The sequence below is a fragment of the Bactrocera dorsalis genome, chromosome 3, assembly GCF_023373825.1.
Source record: "Bactrocera dorsalis isolate Fly_Bdor chromosome 3, ASM2337382v1, whole genome shotgun sequence".
Taxonomy (NCBI): Eukaryota; Metazoa; Arthropoda; class Insecta; order Diptera; family Tephritidae; genus Bactrocera; species Bactrocera dorsalis.
The window spans coordinates 79,246,315-79,263,932 of NC_064305.1; the positions used below are offsets into that span (position 1 = coordinate 79,246,315).

The 17,618-nt window shown below is 41.2% G+C and overlaps 2 protein-coding genes across 2 annotated transcripts; one reads left to right on the plus strand and one right to left on the minus strand.

The window, feature by feature from the left end:
* The first annotated feature begins 1,054 nt into the window (after positions 1 to 1,054).
* Positions 1,055 to 7,895, plus strand: LOC105229940 (uncharacterized). The gene is made up of 3 exons (XM_011210450.3): positions 1,055 to 1,210; positions 4,121 to 4,191; positions 7,021 to 7,895. The coding sequence occupies exons 1-3, from the start codon at positions 1,190 to 1,192 to the stop codon at positions 7,256 to 7,258; spliced, it is 330 nt and encodes a 109-aa protein (XP_011208752.1). The 5' UTR covers positions 1,055 to 1,189; the 3' UTR covers positions 7,259 to 7,895.
* Positions 7,896 to 13,906: 6,011 nt separating this feature from the next.
* On the minus strand, positions 13,907 to 15,011 carry LOC105229941 (cuticle protein 1). The gene is made up of 2 exons (XM_011210452.4): positions 14,817 to 15,011; positions 13,907 to 14,722 (listed from the first exon to the last, which is right to left on the minus strand). The coding sequence occupies exons 1-2, from the start codon at positions 14,829 to 14,831 to the stop codon at positions 14,249 to 14,251; spliced, it is 489 nt and encodes a 162-aa protein (XP_011208754.2). The 5' UTR covers positions 14,832 to 15,011; the 3' UTR covers positions 13,907 to 14,248.
* Between the last annotated feature and the right edge of the window lie 2,607 nt (positions 15,012 to 17,618).

The window sequence follows — 17,618 nt, forward strand, 5'->3', positions numbered from 1 at the left end:
CATTTGAAAGAAAGCCATAACTTAAAAACAAATAATGTGGACACAACAACAACAAACAAAACCAGCAAGCCACAATGCATATGAAATAAGATCAAACAATTTTACAAATGGAAACTTTGTTTATTACAATTGCTTTCAAAGTATCTCACAAACACACACACATACTTATGTGTAAACTAATCTACATATGAATGTGTGTGTAATCGGTCTGTAGCAGGTTCACCTCAAGGTTAACCTTTGTTAGGCAAATTTGGCGACAACAAAGCTACTTGCAATTGAGCCATCTTCGACGCCCGCTGCGCAGCTGCAGCAGCACGAACAGCAGCGCTGTCAGTTAACAGTGCTTAACAGTGGCTAACAGCCACAGTGAATTAGCAGCAACATGGTGGTCGGCAGCGAACGGTGATGTTGAGTGATGCACAACGCAGACATCACGTGCGTGCGTGAGCGGCATATAACACACACACGCACACATACATGCAAAATTATATATGTTTGTTTGTATGTAGAGGCTAGCGAATAACCGCGCAATGCCCAGCAATGTGAGCAATAAAAAATCGTGAAGCAATTGTCTCTTCATTATTTTGCGAGCACACTCCACAATTGCCGCGGTAGATCGTCAGTGTTAACGCGACGTTGCTCCTGTTTCGGTTTCCTTCTCTGCTTCTTCTTCTATGGCTGCACTGCTTTCAAGTTGGCTTTTTGACTGCCGTTGTTGTTGCTTTTGTTTTTGGCGCATTTGCTGAAATTTTCGCTCAACATTTCAATTGACGTGGTTTTGTATTCTTTTTTTGTGTGCAGACCCCGCAGCAGTTCGTATATGTGCTGTCGTTAACACACACACACACACATGCAAATTAATTTTTCGTAAAAAGAGCAAAAGCTTTGTGCGCTGCATTCACTTGTAATAGCCGCCACTGTCGCTAGCCATCCACCGCTGCCACTTTTGCGGCTGCCTTACATTGCACATACACACTCATACATACATAGCCACCTGCTGGCCTGTGTGTGGCTTTGTATGTTTTATGGGCAATGCGCCTGCGCGCAACATATAAAAACATCACAGCGCCACTACTCGGTTATCAGTTCAATTTAGTCGCTGTACACATTGCAACGCCGGTCCCCAGTTACTGGATTTTACAACTTCATAACCAAAAAACACCGCTGACGCTTATCACATAGCCCCAATATGACCGCCCTCAAAGTTTTCGTAAGTGCCCGACACAGTTTTGGTTTTCCTTTCGCTCAGTGTAAGCCACTTGTGTAACAGTGTTTCATTTGCATACATTTGTATGTATGTGTACGTGTGCTTAAAATGTAGCCTGCGGCAAGGAGTTAAAGGAGTCATAAATTTTGTGTGGCGCGCGAGTTTGTGGATATTTGTGGTGCTATTGTGCATATATTTACATACAAATGATACAAATAAAGACTGTGGTGTGCCAGATATAAGGCATGGTTAAGATATACACAGATATATTTAACTAGTGCGGCGCCGTAGATGTTGAAAGTGAATTTGTAGTGAAAAAATGGGACGCTGGGCGTTGTCTTTAAATGAAAAAAGGATAAATTGGGAAAGACAAATAATTGAAAAAATTAACTGTTAGACACTGTTTCTATAAATGGCGATATTTATGTTTCGTGATATGGTCTAATTTTACTTGCATTTCCTCATTGGCAATTGCAAGCCTTTCTGTTACAAAGATCAGTCGAAAAGTTGTGTAAAAATAAAGCTGGTTATGGAAATTATATTAAAATAATATTTTGAAAAAAATATTAAAAATTCCAAAATTTACACCAAAACTGTAAAACTTGAAAATGTCATCTTTATTAACCTACCCTAACCTAACATAACGTGCTTAAGATAGAACTGATGCGAATAAACAAACCATCAAAATATGTTATAGTGATCCAATTTGCTCGATTCAGAGCAAGAAATTTATATAGATAATATAAAAACGAAATTTCAGTGAGGTCACTTGCGGACAGGAACTCCTCTGAGCTGCTGCTTCCACAAACCAACAAGCACATTCCAATCAAATTCTCTCCAAATTGGAAGCTATTCCAGATTTCAAATGCCACTGTCTATCCGATATTTAAAGTACACTAGGTTAGGTTAGCCTAGTAGGTCAATGAGCCAGTTTTGGTCGTTTGCGATGTCAGATGGCGTTCAGTTACCAGATACAAGAGGAGTAGTCATCCTTTAGTATGCTTGCACTTGACGCAAATTTCAACAGACTCTGTTTCCTCATTATCAATACCTCCTTCAGTGTATCATACCGTGGGACCCCAGATGCTTACAGCGTAGTCATGCCAATGCGGGACGCAAGCACAAGAGATGCTCCATTGTTTCTCTGGTGCCTTGCTGTAGACATTTTCAAAAGTCTTCTCGATCTGTCAGCCCTATTCTGCGGGCCTGTGCCACCATCAGACAGTGACCAGTTACTGTCCCAATCATGTTCCTACAGTCTTTTGTGTGCCTCCGTTCTACCGTTTTGCACATGACTTTAGCAGTTTTGCACCCAGGTGGCTCATTCCATCGGGTTTTGATTTTCTTTACCATGCTTCTGTCCAGATCGTCGTATAGATGACGTTTTGGTTGTTGGTCGTACACCATTCTTGGCATTCTCGTCCACTATTTCATTGCTCTTGATGCCTTTGTGACCATGCAGCTAGTAAAGTGAAGTTCTTTGCTTATACACTTCTGGCCGTTTTTCAATACGAGGTTACAGCCTGGATTGCTGGTTGAATGTCTACGTAGATGTTGCTTTTGTATCCTTTTTGGCCTGCAAGTGCATTAGCAAAGACCTCAGCTTGAAATATACTGCAGTGACCCGGCAACTGAAAAGGCTATCTGATGCCTATCTCAGAACAGTTTATCCTTGCGCCAACTCCATCCTCTATTTTCGAGCCATCCGTATAAATATTTAGAGTGTTGCGTGCAGCACTTACTTAGAACCTTCTTTACTAGTTGCAAAGTGGGATCATGTAGTTGGTGTTTGCCAACCCGCTATTACCCACCGAGCTATGCCCGAAGATTCTATAGGTGACAGGTTTAGTACCAGTTCAAGAGCCGCCGTTAGATTTGTTCTTAAAGCTCCAATAATGCACAGCGCATCCAGACTTTGAATCCGTTCCATCGACTTCTAGTAGGTGTACCTATTCACCATATTACTGAACACTAGAGTTAAGTACACCAAGTATACATAAGCATACTTCCGAGGATTTTTAACCAAAAAGGATACCAAATTCCAAGTGTAGCCAGGTTCTTCTCCACCTGGTCTTTTTCGACTAATCAAATGTTGTCATCGTCCATGCCTCTGCACCAGGCCGGCGATGGTGATTAATTTGAAGAGTTCGGTCTTAGTTCTCCGAGAGAGGACTTTAATTCTCAATTGCCTACACATTCCGCAGTAGCACCTGTTGGTGAAAATTATTCTGCATCGGATTTCGACATGACATTGCTGTTGCTGTTAATTGTGGTTCCAAGATAGACGAAATTATCTACGACTTCGAAACAGTGACTGTCAACACTGACGTGGGAGCCATGTCGCGAGTGCGACGACTGTTTGTTTGCTGATGGAAGATATTTCATCTTGCCCTCGTTCACTACCAGACCCATTTGCTATGTTATTTATCCAGCCTAGGTCCCAAACCCAACACACAACCCTGGGGAGTGATGTTTTGTCATCTCACTTTAGCTCGCCTTCAAACGGATGTGTTTTTGGCTGCCCAGAGAATACATGGCTTGACTTAGCCACCCAACGGTTCGCTAGTTCTTCTAGTTTGCTAGTTCTTTCTAGCCTTCGAGTTGAATGAGGATAACTTAGTACGAAAACAAGATCTTTTATGAAGATCTGTATCCAGATTTTAATCGATCAGTTTTAATGGCAACTAAATGATATATCCTATTTTGGTCCAATAGCGGCGGTTTTGACAGCTCATCACTTTATAAGGTTTCCGACATGTCCTTCTGGGTATTAGAAACTTCGTAGAAGGCAAAAAACTTAATATTGTTCCCTTATTAGTCGTCATATTTAATTTTTATATCTTTACATATTATTATTATTTTTTACAGATTTTAAATTAACCCTCTCTCTCTCTCTTTCTTCCCTCCTTTCAGGTGATCTTCAGCGCTCTCTTCGCGTTGGCCTATTGCGCGCCAAATCCCGGTTTCTTCGGTGGTGGCAAACAGTAAGTACAACAACAATAGCACAACTCGATTTGTTAATTTCGCGATTTTTATTCAAGGCAGCAATTTAAAAATTACATTTATTGTATTTTAATTAACAGCAGTTTTATTTTGTAATTTCTGTTGGATTAAACAAACCGGTCAACAACCCAGTGCTGCAACAACGCGCAACAACAACACCATAAGCGGCGATGAAATGGTTTCGATTGTTTGTCAATATATTTTTTCTTTTCTCTATAATTATACGTGCAAGTTTAACGGTGTGTGTTCGCAGCAGGAAAGCAAAGAGTCAATCGGCTCAAGCGACATGCACTTGCATGCATAGGAATTTCTTGGACACACGCCGTCTTTACTACTTTACTAAAGACAAAGTTGAAAGAAAAAACTAATTAGCTGTGATAAGCATAAATTATGGATAAATAGCGTACATTGGTCTTCTGCCAAATGACTTAAGCGCACACACAGTGTCACGCTGGTGTGTGTGCGTGCAGTGTTAGACTGGCCAACCGACAGTTAGACAGTCAGTCAGTCAGTCAGTTAGTCGGTAAGATTGTCAGATAATTGCGAAACAGGCCAAGCAGCGTCTAACCATTGTTGCGCATGCGTAACTCCCGGTCTTGCGTAAATTGTCAACAATTGTCGCTTTTGCTGCTATAATGTGGCACTCACTCAATTGTGATTGCGAATGCGGCAATAGACAAAGTAACTGCGGAATAATTGAGTAGTTTTCACTTTTAATTTACTTCCAATTTGATGGAGCGGTGCGAAAATCAACTTTTTTTAGTTGTCATATTAATTTTGCTACTTTTTTCAAAGGAAGAGAAAATAAGTTAATGCGATTTTAAAAAGTACTGTAAGCCAAGAATTTCTAATATTGGAAAAAAGCTTTGTATAAACCATTCCTTCATACAAATTTATATTTGAATCAATTTACATAACATTAACGGGACTTTATAGCTCAGAAAGTATGGTAAATTGTATGATCCCTTCCTCGACTATTTTTTTGTTTTTTATTTTTCCACAATTTGGTCTAACAATTAAAAAAAAGAATTTAGAATAGAATTTTTGAATGAGAAACAAAACAACCCATATTCAACCCGAGTCTATGAAGCAATTTAACTCACGATTACAACAAGTGCTTGTATTGATTAACTTAGCAAAGAAAGGCATTTCACTATGTGCACTTTTCGTCATTTATTTTTTTGCTTTACATTTACCCTAGATTTTTGCTCCATATTTCTAAAAAAAATAAACCCTTTATTTTATGTTAATGAAGTTTCAATCAAAGAACTCGGACAATTCATTATTTTCCTCAGCAATATTCAAGCAGTATTCTAGTACCTTTTGGTAGAGAGATATATGTATGTAAGTTCCTAAAATTGTCTAAAAATCAAGTTCTAGTATGGCCAACCTCAGCTTATGCAGTCAAATCTCTATTAGTGGAGAAGAGTATAGGAAGGCTGAACCGCTTGTCAGTTGGCAACCGCGTACACTTGATCGGGGTATAAGGAGGTAGTCGGCAATGAGCCGGCCGAGAAACTAGGCTGCTTTGCGACGGCTCCCAGGATGATAAGCCCAGAACAATGCAATGCGGTGGGGTCCCACATCTTAAAGGTGTTGCTCCGCACGGAGGAGAAAGTGGGGAGAAAATGGCACTGGCTGCAGACAACAAGCATGCGTCACGCCAAGCTGCTATTGGAAGGTTACAACCTAGCAAGGTTTAGAAACATAATCAACTTCCTTCGAGACAAATTCCGTCTCCATGCTGCGTTCTATACTGAGCATTGCAGGCTCAAGAAAGACTTGTCCAACATGGATAGTCTCTTGTATAAACTGCTGGTTTTGCGACATGGAACCTAAAACTCCATATTCTTGGTTTCCCAGCAATTTGTAGAAGCAAGTTAAAGGGCCTTGAATTCATCTACGCGGACAGGGATCACATCACCTACATCCCACCCAACAAGCTCCTGGAATTGTTCAGAGTGCTGGACCCTTGTGACGATATGTTATATAGGAGAGGACACAATAGATCATAGGTCGCAGTGCGAAACCTTAATTGATTTATACTCTATTTAGCCATGTCCGTCTGTCTACATGCAATAAGCTGCTCATTTGTCGAACCCGTCGGTACAATTAATCTTCCAAAAAATGATTTAGATCGGACCACTTTAGCACAGGGTCTACCGATAAGAACGACATGATGTTGTTGCTTTTTCACCAATTTTCGATGATCTGGTGTAGCATTTCCGCTGGGTTTTAGGCTCCTCGATCGTTGCTGGTTGATTGACTGGGACAACTTGCAAGCGTTGTAGCAAAGTGAAACATGACATGATGGAATGGTAATCGCTACTGAACACACGATCATCAATTGACACAAATCCGCAAACCAACGCTGTCGGAATAACGTCATCCCTTACGTTAGACGCTGTAGCTGACATTCAAACTGCCGATCAAAATCAAGACAAAGATCTTATTTTCTTCCATTCATGTTATAAGAAATGTACCTAAGAAGTGTATAAAGCTTTAGTGGGGCGTTTTCCTTGTTTTCGAATTCGTTATAGCCGAGTTTACCATAGAGCGCCAGTCTTTCTTCCTCTTCGCTGATTAGCGTCAATTGGAGACTTTCCACATAAATTGATCTTACCAAAAAAGTTTAGGTGTTCCTCTGCTTCGTCCGGTGGGTGCTGTGTCGAGTACTTTCAGAGCTGGAGACCGCCAGTTCATGATTTGTTATATATCATTCCCTTAAATCTCTAACGATCATTATAATAAAATAATACTACAATAATTTAATACACATTACGCCACTATCTATCTTCTATCGACCACAGTGAACACCACACCATCCATGTACCCTACAAGGTGCACACCATTCACCACCATCACATCAAGAAGGTGGAGGTGCCCGTCATCAAGGAGGTGGAGGTCATCAAGCATGTGCCCATCTACAAGGAAGTGCATGTGCCCGTTATTAAGGAGGTGCATGTGCCAGTGCATGTTCATCACAAGGAGGAAGTGCATCACATCGAAGAAGATCATCACGACTACCACAAGGGCGGCTGGTACTAGAGGGGAATGAGTGGCGGCGCTCAACCACATAGGTCTTGCCGTTGGCAATGCTCTAGTTACAATTTTAGTTATATGCTTATGTAATAATATGCAGACATATGTACATATATGCACGTATATATGCGATTGAGTGTTAACGCAAATTTTTTTTTCATTTTATTTTTTTGGTTTTACTTTTATTTTTTTTTGGTTTTAATTTTTGATTTTGTTATTTTGATTTCTTTTAATGTTACTACAGCGCACGCGCGTTTGTCCATGTGTACAAATTTCATTTTACCTGACATGAATTTAATTTTAATTATATATTTTCGACTTTCATATTATTCTGGTCTATTTAGTTATAGTTGCTGTACGATTTTTCTTTCTATTTGCCACATTTTGATTTTGCTTGGTTTACATACATACATTTAGCATATCTAATGAAAACTATACACACATATATATGGAATATAACTGTTGTTATTGTACTTAACTCAAACATTCTCTCAGCATACTATTTCTCATGATTCATAACTGTTTTTTGTAAATAATTTTGTAGCAAAAAGTACTTATATACACATATCTGTATATATGTGCGTGTGTGAAATGCCTATAAAAATGTGTATGTTAAAGAAGGAAATAGGAAAAATAAAGAAAAACTGTAATAAACGAAAAATCATGTTATTTCTCGCAAGTGCAAATTTATTTCCTAGATAAAAGTTATATAAGTGTTGCCATACAAACACACACAAACATACATAAAAACAAATGCGTTGAAATTACACGAAAAAACTCGTTTCTTAACTTTTACACTTATTTTTTTCCATTAATATATCTGCTGTTATAGCTTTTTAATCCGCTAACATCGTAGCCCACATATCTTGCTGATATGCGGCTGCAATAAAACTGCTCCGGCAGCAGGAAACACTTACAACATTTTCATGCAACAAATTTGCGTTCCGAACGCAGTTCGTCAGCATTGTTTTACCGTTCGCAATTTTGCTTCTTTTTGTTGGCACTTTTACCACTGATGACTGACGAGTTCGCACGTCAGCGCCGCAATTTCCACATAAATTTGTAAAGCAAATTAATTGCGATTGCCTTGTGATCTACAAACGATGGCTCCTGCTGCTTTTGTTGCTGGCAGCCGTTCGTGATTATTTACGAGAAATTGTTGTAGGAATCAGTGATGCTACGAACTATAAAAATAAATTACTTTGTCATGGTATAATAAACGGGTAGGAAAAATAATACTTCAAATAAATTATTTCCTATTTCCAAATTGGTTGGCAACTCTTCTTCTGGAATGTGTCAATTAAGAGGATGTTCTCATTTTCTCTACGGTATATTTTCAACTCTTAACAGAGTGTAGTTTGCACTCTTCATCTTCGTTGATGGCCTTGACACCACTTATGCGATTTTAGCCGAGTGCACCACAGCGCGCCAGTCGTTCTTCATTTTCGCTGTTTGGTGGCAATTGGTGATTTCAAGTATAGCCGGGTCTTTCTCCTCCTGATCTCTCCAACGGAGTGGAGGTCTTACTCTTCCTCTGCTTTCCCCCACGGATACTGCGTCGAATATCCCCAAAGCTGGAGCGTATTCATCCATTCGGACGAGATAATCTAGCCAGCGTAGCCGTTGTCTCTTTCGCTGCTTCCCCCGGCGGTTACTGCGTCGAATATCCTCAAAGCTATCATCCAGTATTCATCCATTCGGACGAGATAATCTAGCCAGCGTAGCCGTTGTCTCTTTTTTCGCTGAAATATGTATATCGAAGTCGTCGTATATTTCGTACAACTGCGGTATACGCCGTTGCCAATGCGCAGAGGACTATAAATCTTCCGCAGAACCTTTCTCTCGAAAACTCGTAAAACCGACTCATCAAATGTTGTCATCGTTCATGCACCATAAAGCAGAACGGTAATAATGAGTGACTTGTCGAATTTGGTCTTTGTTCGTCGAGAGAGAACTTTACTTCTCAATTACCTACTCAGTCCAAAGTACCACTTGCTAGCAAGAGTCATTCTGCGTTCGATATCGCTTCCTTACCCAGTTGTACACTCTTGTAGCAGGGCGCATCTGCGAAAATCCCCAAATCCCCAAAACTTATATACTATTTCCATCATAAGTGACACTCCGCTAAGAAAAGTCATCAAAGGAAAAATTTAATTTTAAACTTGCCATCGGAGTAGGCATCTATCCTAGGGTTACTAGAATAAACACATACTTCAGGGTTTGTCCGGAAAGTTGTAGGACTGATTATCTTCCGCCACGACTGTTCTTCGAAGCGTGCGCGCACCGACTGGATTGGGTAAAGGGCGTTTGTAGCTAACGAACGGGCGGCTGGTCAGTTGTCTTCGAGCACCTGGAGAGTCAGGACAAACATTTTTGCGCGACCTATTTCTGTGAGTGGTGCAACCCGAAAATGCAGTGTTCGTTAGAGCAGACGTTGCTTTACCAAGAAGTGTTGTGTTTCGGTAACACCAGGCCATTTTGAAGGGCCGGGAAGAGGTCGCTGATAAAGACCGTGCTGGGGGACCTGCGACTTCGACAAACACCGACAATGTGACTCAACAGATTCGTGTGCGCAAAGTTTTGAACTCACACCGTCTACTTAGTCGACGTTTAATTGCCCAGATGTTAAATCTGTGGTTCATGACATTGTGACAGATCACTTGAACATGCGCAAGGTGTGCGCGGAGATGGTCCCAAAAGTGCTCACTGACGGCCAGAAATTGCGGCGAGTGGAAGTGTGTGAAGAAAATTTGAACATGTGTGAAAGTAACCGCTAATTTTTGAATAACGTCTTTACAGGTGATGAGTCATGGATTTTTGAGTATGATCCCGAGACAAAGAGGCAATCTTTCGAGTGGCACACGCCATTTTGAAACAACAGAGGGAATCCACGCAGCATGCATTTCGGCTCTCAAGATTATTCCGGAGAATGCCTTCCGTGACACCTTCAATGCTTGGAAATCGCGCTGGCAGCGCTGCATCAACGCAGCAGGAGCCTATGTTAAATTTTTTTTTAAGAATTGTAACGATTGGTTCAACAAATTTTTTTAAATCGACTCAGTCCTATGGGAAGCAATTTGAAGCTCAATACTTGGACTTTTGGCATCGTTTTCACTGACTTGTTGTATTGCCTTGGGGAAACAGCACCTTCTTTTTTTCAAATGCGGCCAGTTTTTGGCGATTTCGCCCTTTAAACGGTCCACGAACGCTATATAATAGCAACAGTTGAGGGTCCTTACTTTCTCAAGGTAGTCAGTAAAAATTATTCCATGCGCCACTCAAAATACAGCCGCCAAACCTTGTCTGCCGACTGTTGCGTTTTTCACGCTTTGGAGCGTATTCATCATGTGCAGTCCACTCGAATGACTGACGATTGGACTTCGGAATAAAATTATGAAGCCATGTTTCATCCGCTGTTACGTATCGACCGAAAAACTCAGGTTTATTGCGCTTGAACTTCTCCAAAAACTACTCCGAATCATCAACTCGTCGTTGTTTTTGGTCAAAAGTGAGCTCGGGCGGCATCAACTTTGAACAGAGATTTCTCACACTCAAACATTCGTAAAAAGTATGATCTACAGAAACAGTAGATATCTTTAGAGTGTCTGCTATCTCGTACAACTTCACTTTACGTTCATTAAAAATTACTTTGTGGACCTTTTTGATGTTTTCGTCGGTAATAACCTCTTTTGGGCGTCCACAGCGTTTTCCATCTTCGGTGCTCATTTCACCACGTCTAAACTTAGCATACGAATCCTTGATGGTTGATTTTCCGGTGACAGTGTCCGGAAATTCGTCATCAATCCAAGTTTTTACTTCTACTGTATTTTTTCCTTTCAAGAAGCAATATTTATCCTTTTTATCCATTTTTATCACAATACGTATAACAAGAGTTGATTCAATCAAAATGATATACGATGTTTGACAATTAAGTAATGAGACTGATTTTATTGCCGCGCTTGTGGTAAACCTGTGACCTTGAAATTCCCTTTCTCTTTTTCTGGCATCCCTCCCCTATCCATTGATATATCCATACCATGGCTCTAGGTTGTTTAATTCGCCTGCTGCGTCAAGATGAGTAGACGTGTGTTTGTAGTGTTCGTCACGAAAATGAAAAAACAAAATCAAGAGCAACGCGTCGCGATAAAATTTTGCGCCAGATTGGGCGAAACAGCTTCGGAAACGTACGCTAAAATTGTAAGAGTGTATGGTGATAGTGCTCTTAGTCGTGCCCAGGTCACAATAGTTGTCTCCGCGCGCCCCCCGCCCGAAAAAAGCTCGCATGAGCAAGTCGAAGGTGAAAACGATGATTATTGTTTTTTTTGATAGCCGTGGAATCGTTCACAAAGAAAACTGTGAAAAACTGTTAATGAAGTCTACTATTGCCAAGTACTCGAAAGATTGCGAAAACGAGACAACAGGGTGCGCCCAGACATCGCTTGTAACTGGATCCTTCATCACTACAACGCGCCGTGCCCATCGCCCTCAGCGTGTCCCAGTATTTGGCCTCTAAAGGGCTTGCCGTGTTGCAACAGCCGCCTTATTTGCCCGACATGTCACCCTGTGACTTTTTTGTTTCCTAAAACAAAATCGGTGGTCAAAGGAACCCATTTTGAGTCGATTACGGACATCCCAGTCGAAGCGTTCCAGAAATGTTACGAAGCATGGAAAACGCGCTGGAATCGCTGTATAGCTGCCCAAGGGGACTACTTTGAAGGGGATGGCAGAGTTGTAGAATAATTTTCAAATATACGGTTTTTATGGAATCAATCTCATTACTTAATTGTCATACCTCGCATGTGTGTAATTCACAAACTAATGATCTGACATCTGTGAAATTTATAGATAATTCTTTATGTGCCAGTCCGGGGACTTTTCAATTGACCTGTTACTTGAGCCCACACCGAGTATCCAAGAACTTTCCTCTATCAGTGGCACTTATACAATAAATCAAATCTGCTAAAGATTTTATTATTATTCTTTTATGAACGCATTAACTAATTATTATGCATTTATTCCAATCCCGTTAGCTTGTGTCATTTCCTCCACCATATTTAATACCATTTACGATTTACAACTTAGAGGAAGACATAACTCAGCCACAACAAAGTCCAAGTAATTGCAAATGCGCTGAAAAGTTGCTTTATGGCTGCAAAGAGCTTTACAGCTTTACATAAGGTATTTGCAGCAGAAACTAGTTAGTGATTCATGCGTGTAGAAGAGAATGGTTTTTGTTGTATGCGCAAATCTTGAGCGACATTTTTAAGCGCTTAAACTAAAGTTAATATCAATAAAATTCCACACCTTTGACAAATCACTACAAATTCACACACACACACATACACATACAGGCACACATACAGTGGGTGGCAGAATTGTCACATAACTGTAATTTGAGACCATAAAAGCCCATAAGCAAGCTGACCAGATAATTTACGAAACGCCATTAACAAAGCGTTTATAGAGCAACTAATTATTCCGACAAATATGTAAGCGCATATGTGTAAATATGTGTGCATAGGTGTTGCGCGCCTGCTGCTGCAACGCGCTATGGTGCCGCAAACAAACGCATTAACAAAACCAAGCAACAAACGCAGCGTGTGAAACATGTTTTTGCCCAAAAGCGTTTTTTTTTATGTTGTGCGCGCGCATGCGTGTGTGTGTGGTGAATGTTGACCATATGTATGCGCAACATTGAATGTGCGGCAAGTAGTGCGCTAGCGCGCTAACAAGGCAGCGGCGCGGCATGGACTTGACCTTGAACAATTCAGCGGCATTAAGCGGCTAATGAATAGACACACTGCGCGCTCAATCACACACACACGCACACAGCAGCGAAACTCAGAACAAAGCGGATTGCGCAATGCGGCAGCAGCCCTGGACCACGAGCGGCAACTATGGGCAGCTAAGCGAGTAATGGGCGGCGGAAAAAATCACATATTAATTAAAACGAAAAGGCAAAAGTGTAGCAATAAAACTACTTTCACAAAATGCTTGCCGTACGAGTTTGGTGCGCTGCAGTTCCGCGCCGATTGGCGGTAGCGACGGCGACGACAAGTTGACAGTTTTGTGGGCGTTGCACGCATTGATTAAGATTTATTGGCAGACCGGTTGAGGGGCGCGCGGAAAGTGTGGGGAAGAGGGTGGTGTGCGGCACTGCATTTTGATTGATGTCCGCAGGCAGTGTGTAAAATGGACAAATTGCGTTGTTTATGAGCAAGTAGAATACATTTTAAATACACACTTGGGTACCGCTAATGAGGAATGCGGTTCTTGGCAATAACGGAGTAGGTCAAGTGTAGTCAATAAATTATTGGCGTGCAAATTGTGGCAGCTTTTATGACTTTGCTGTACGAGAAAATGCTTAAGAACCGTTGTAGGGAAGTGGATTGCAGGTGTGAGGAGGAGAGGAGAGGCGGGGAGGGGCGCGGCGCCAAACTATTTGCATAGAGGAAAGTTTTTGAGAGTACAGCCTGGCTAGATAGTGCTAATTATTGCATAGGAAATATTTCTAGAAACTAATTATCAATTTGTCTCGGCAGCCTAGCAACAACAAGTAGTACACTAGAAGCGTGGCCCAGAACCCGACGTGTTAAGAACCCCATATTATTATTGCTTTACTGAAAAAAGTGATCACAAAATAAAAAACAGCGCTTTTTATAAGGACAAATAAAATTCCAAATGCATATTTTATTTACTTATGGACCAACAACAAACTCCAGCTGTACAATAGTATTGAGAACTTGAGAACTTCAGGCGCTGTAAAAAAGCAATAACAAACAAAAAGTGATGTGGAAGTGGCATTGAAGTTGGCTGACATTGGCAGTGGGTAGGCTGTATATTGAATAACTTGTTTTTTTTGCGGTTCAGGATAGGATACTGGTAGCGGGACTTCGTCCGACGGGCTGTAGGCGCACACAGCCGCAGCTGCAGCGCTACAAGCGCGCGCTACAGTTGCGACCGTGGTTAAAGTTGTTGTAGTTGTTGTAGCTGTATCTAGTTGCAGTAGGGGAAGTTGGGGCACTGATGCGCCGACACACCAGCTGGGTACTGACGTTCGGTCCAGCCGGGTAGTGGTGGCGCAGCGACGGCACCATGTTGACCGGCATTCACATCACAGAAGGGATAGTTGGGACAGGTGTGTGGATTGACGCCAGCTGGGAATTTATCACCGCCAGCGCTGGCCCCGGGAGCGCCTTGCCAAGACGGTGCTGGTGCGCCTTGCCATGAGGGTGCTGGTGCGCCCCACTGTTGCTGTTGTTGCCAAGAGGGTGCAGGAGCGCCCCACTGTGGTTGCGGTTGCCAAGCGGGCGCGGGTGCACCCCAGTGCGCTTGTGGATTGTGTAGGCGTGCGTTATCACAGATCGGGAAACCGGGACAGTCCTGTGGATTCACGCCAGCTGGGTACTGAGCGGCTGGCAGATGTTGTGGTTTGGCCAACGCCAAGGCGATGAGTGAGGAGATGAATGCCTGTTGGTTGGGTTGGGAAACGAAATGCGCGTTTAGTTTTATATAATCCAGTGTGTGTGGTTTTGCGGCGTATTTGCGATTTCACGATACTCACCAATTTGCAGAACATTTTTCTAAATTTATTTATTTATATTATTTTTTTAATGAAAACAGAAAACTATAAAAGTTTATACAACAGCGCGAAATAAGCCAATCGGACTATAAAAATTGAATTAGATTATTTAGGAATTTTTAAACTTCCAATTGGTTTTTCGTACTGCGTCGTACTGTGATAACTGTTGGCCGCAGCTGACACTTATATACCCGTACCATTAGAATTTGCGTTTGAGAGTTCGAGTTCGCCTAGACGCTGGCTGCTCACCATTACAACTAACGGCGAGGCAGCGCTGCGCCGCTGCAACGGCATAGAAGTTGAAAATCTGTAACAAAGTTAAGCGCGCGCAGCGACGCCAATAGCCCGCAACCCGCCATTCGTAAGCCACACACAGCGCACACGCTGCGCTAGCACTCATTTGCTCTTAGCACAAGCATCGGTACAAATATTTAGTGTTATTGTGCGCGCAAGCACACCCGGGCGTATACTTAATGTAGAATACAACACCTTACAAGTTGCCGCTCTTCGCGCGCGCTCCGAGCGCTAAGCGGCGCGGCAGGAAAGGGCGGTGCAGCTGCTGTTGCCGCTTCGGCTTTTGTCTGCTGTGGCTGCTGCTGCCCGTTTGTTTGAGTGATCGCATATTTTGTTTGATTGGTGCAACAGATTATTATTGAACCGCGCGTTGCTGGCTCACTTCTTGTTCGAGCGCGCGCGCGCGCACAAACACAGCCACCGCGTGTAGCGCTGAACCCACGATCGGCGCTTGCGCCGCTGCTTGGCCAAGCTGAGTGTGTGGCTTGCCACACTCCGCGCTAACATATTCAACTTTCAGTCTTGTAGTTGTAGAAGGCCAGGAGCGTACTGAGGGTGTGCGCGCAAATAGAATGGTTTGGGAATTGGGCTGCATTGCCGGCAAAATAGACGGAAGTTATGTATTTATATTGTTTATAATTAGTAATTACGTTAATTCTAATTTACTTTTGGTAGCAATTAAATATAATTGGGAAACTACAGAAATTTGTTTATTTCTGCTTATTATATCGGCAGTCGAAAAAGTCTTTTCGTATTTCTAATCAAACTTCAACTTATTTTTATTTATATTTATAATGAACTTTAGTGAACCAAATATGTGCCACTTTGGTCGACCACTTTTTGCCATTTTACCGCTGGAGACACTATTCCATCAGTGTTAAACTTTTCTAGTTTCTCGGCAAAAAACTGCGACAAATAATTTTCACAGGCTTCGCTTGAAGTCAACTTTACTCTATTAAAGAAGTTCTGCATTGACCGATACAAATGGAAGTCCGATGATGCAAGGTCAGGGCTATATGGCGGAAGCATCAAGCCTTCCTACCCAACTCTCCCTGTTTTTGCCGAGTCATCAAAGATGTGTGTGGTCTAGCGTTGTCCTGATGGAAGACGAATACCTATCTGTTGATTAGTTCTGGCCGTTTTTTTCGATATCTTTTTCAATATATATATCTTTTCGATATCTTGCTTCAATCTCACCAGTTGTTGACACTGAAATGTAGAATTAATCGTTCGGCCAGGCTGGAGTAGCTCATAGTTCCAATTCCATCCAACACTCTGTATAACCTTTCGAGGCGTCAATTCTGGCTTTGCGACCATTTGTTGAGCATCACCGCGCTCAACTCAACGCTTGGACCATGATCCTTTTCGCACATTATTGTCATATTTGATCTACTTTTCGTCTTCTGTACCATTCGCTTCAGAAATGGTTCGATTTCATTTCGTTCCAGCAAAGAATCGCAGACGTTAATTCAGTCCATTAAAATTTTCAGACAATCTTTAAATGGTTCAGACCTGTTTGATGATGAATTTTAGGTTCCTTAACTATGGCTGCTTATGTGACGGTCCTGGTCAATATTTTCAATAATTTCCTCGACCTTTTCAACGATAGGTCTACCAAAGCGAGGTGCATTTTTCACATCGAAGTTTGAGGAACGGAAGCGAGCGAAGCATTGTTGTACTACACGAACTGATACAGCATCGTTTCCGTTAACTTCAAAAATTTCATTGGTGGCTTGCGTGGCATTCTTCCCTTGTTTACACAAAAATTTTTAAAATTTACTTTCTTCATTACTTTCACTCATTTTTGAACATCTGTAACTTTTTTCAACTTCCTCGAATTTAATTTTTTTTTAAACAAAGGTTAAAATTTCACCTTTCCAACACAATATGGTATGACGCATGGTAGCTTTGGAGATATACGACTGCAACGACATCTATTGACAAAATACGAAAATACTTTTTCGACTACCCAATATTTATGACATCTTCAAAAGAATTGCCTTACTTTACTTCTGGTTTATGAAAACTTTATTTCTATAATTTTCAGATTCTCTATCACCTCTATCCCCTAACTTCATCGTATATAACGATTTTCATGGTAGTGAAGTAATTCAAACTTAATGTTGAACTATGTTAATTATTTTATTAAATTTTTTGTAACTAAATTAAAATTTTAATAAGTTACATAATTAAATTAATTTAAATATATTTAATCAAAATGATTGCAACTGTAATATGTGCATTCCATTCAAAATTGCTGCAACAATTCAAGGTCATACGTATATTAATTACAATGACCGATTACTCGACCCTAAATATAATTAAGATATAATTAAGCAATTAAATATTCGTAGCAAACTGCAATTTAATGCATGTTTTATATGTAATTGTAATAATTAGGGAATGTGCATTTTTCTTTAGTTTTTGCTTATCCATTCGCCAATTATTTCTTTTATTGATTCGTTTTGGCCAATAAAAAACTAAATGTAA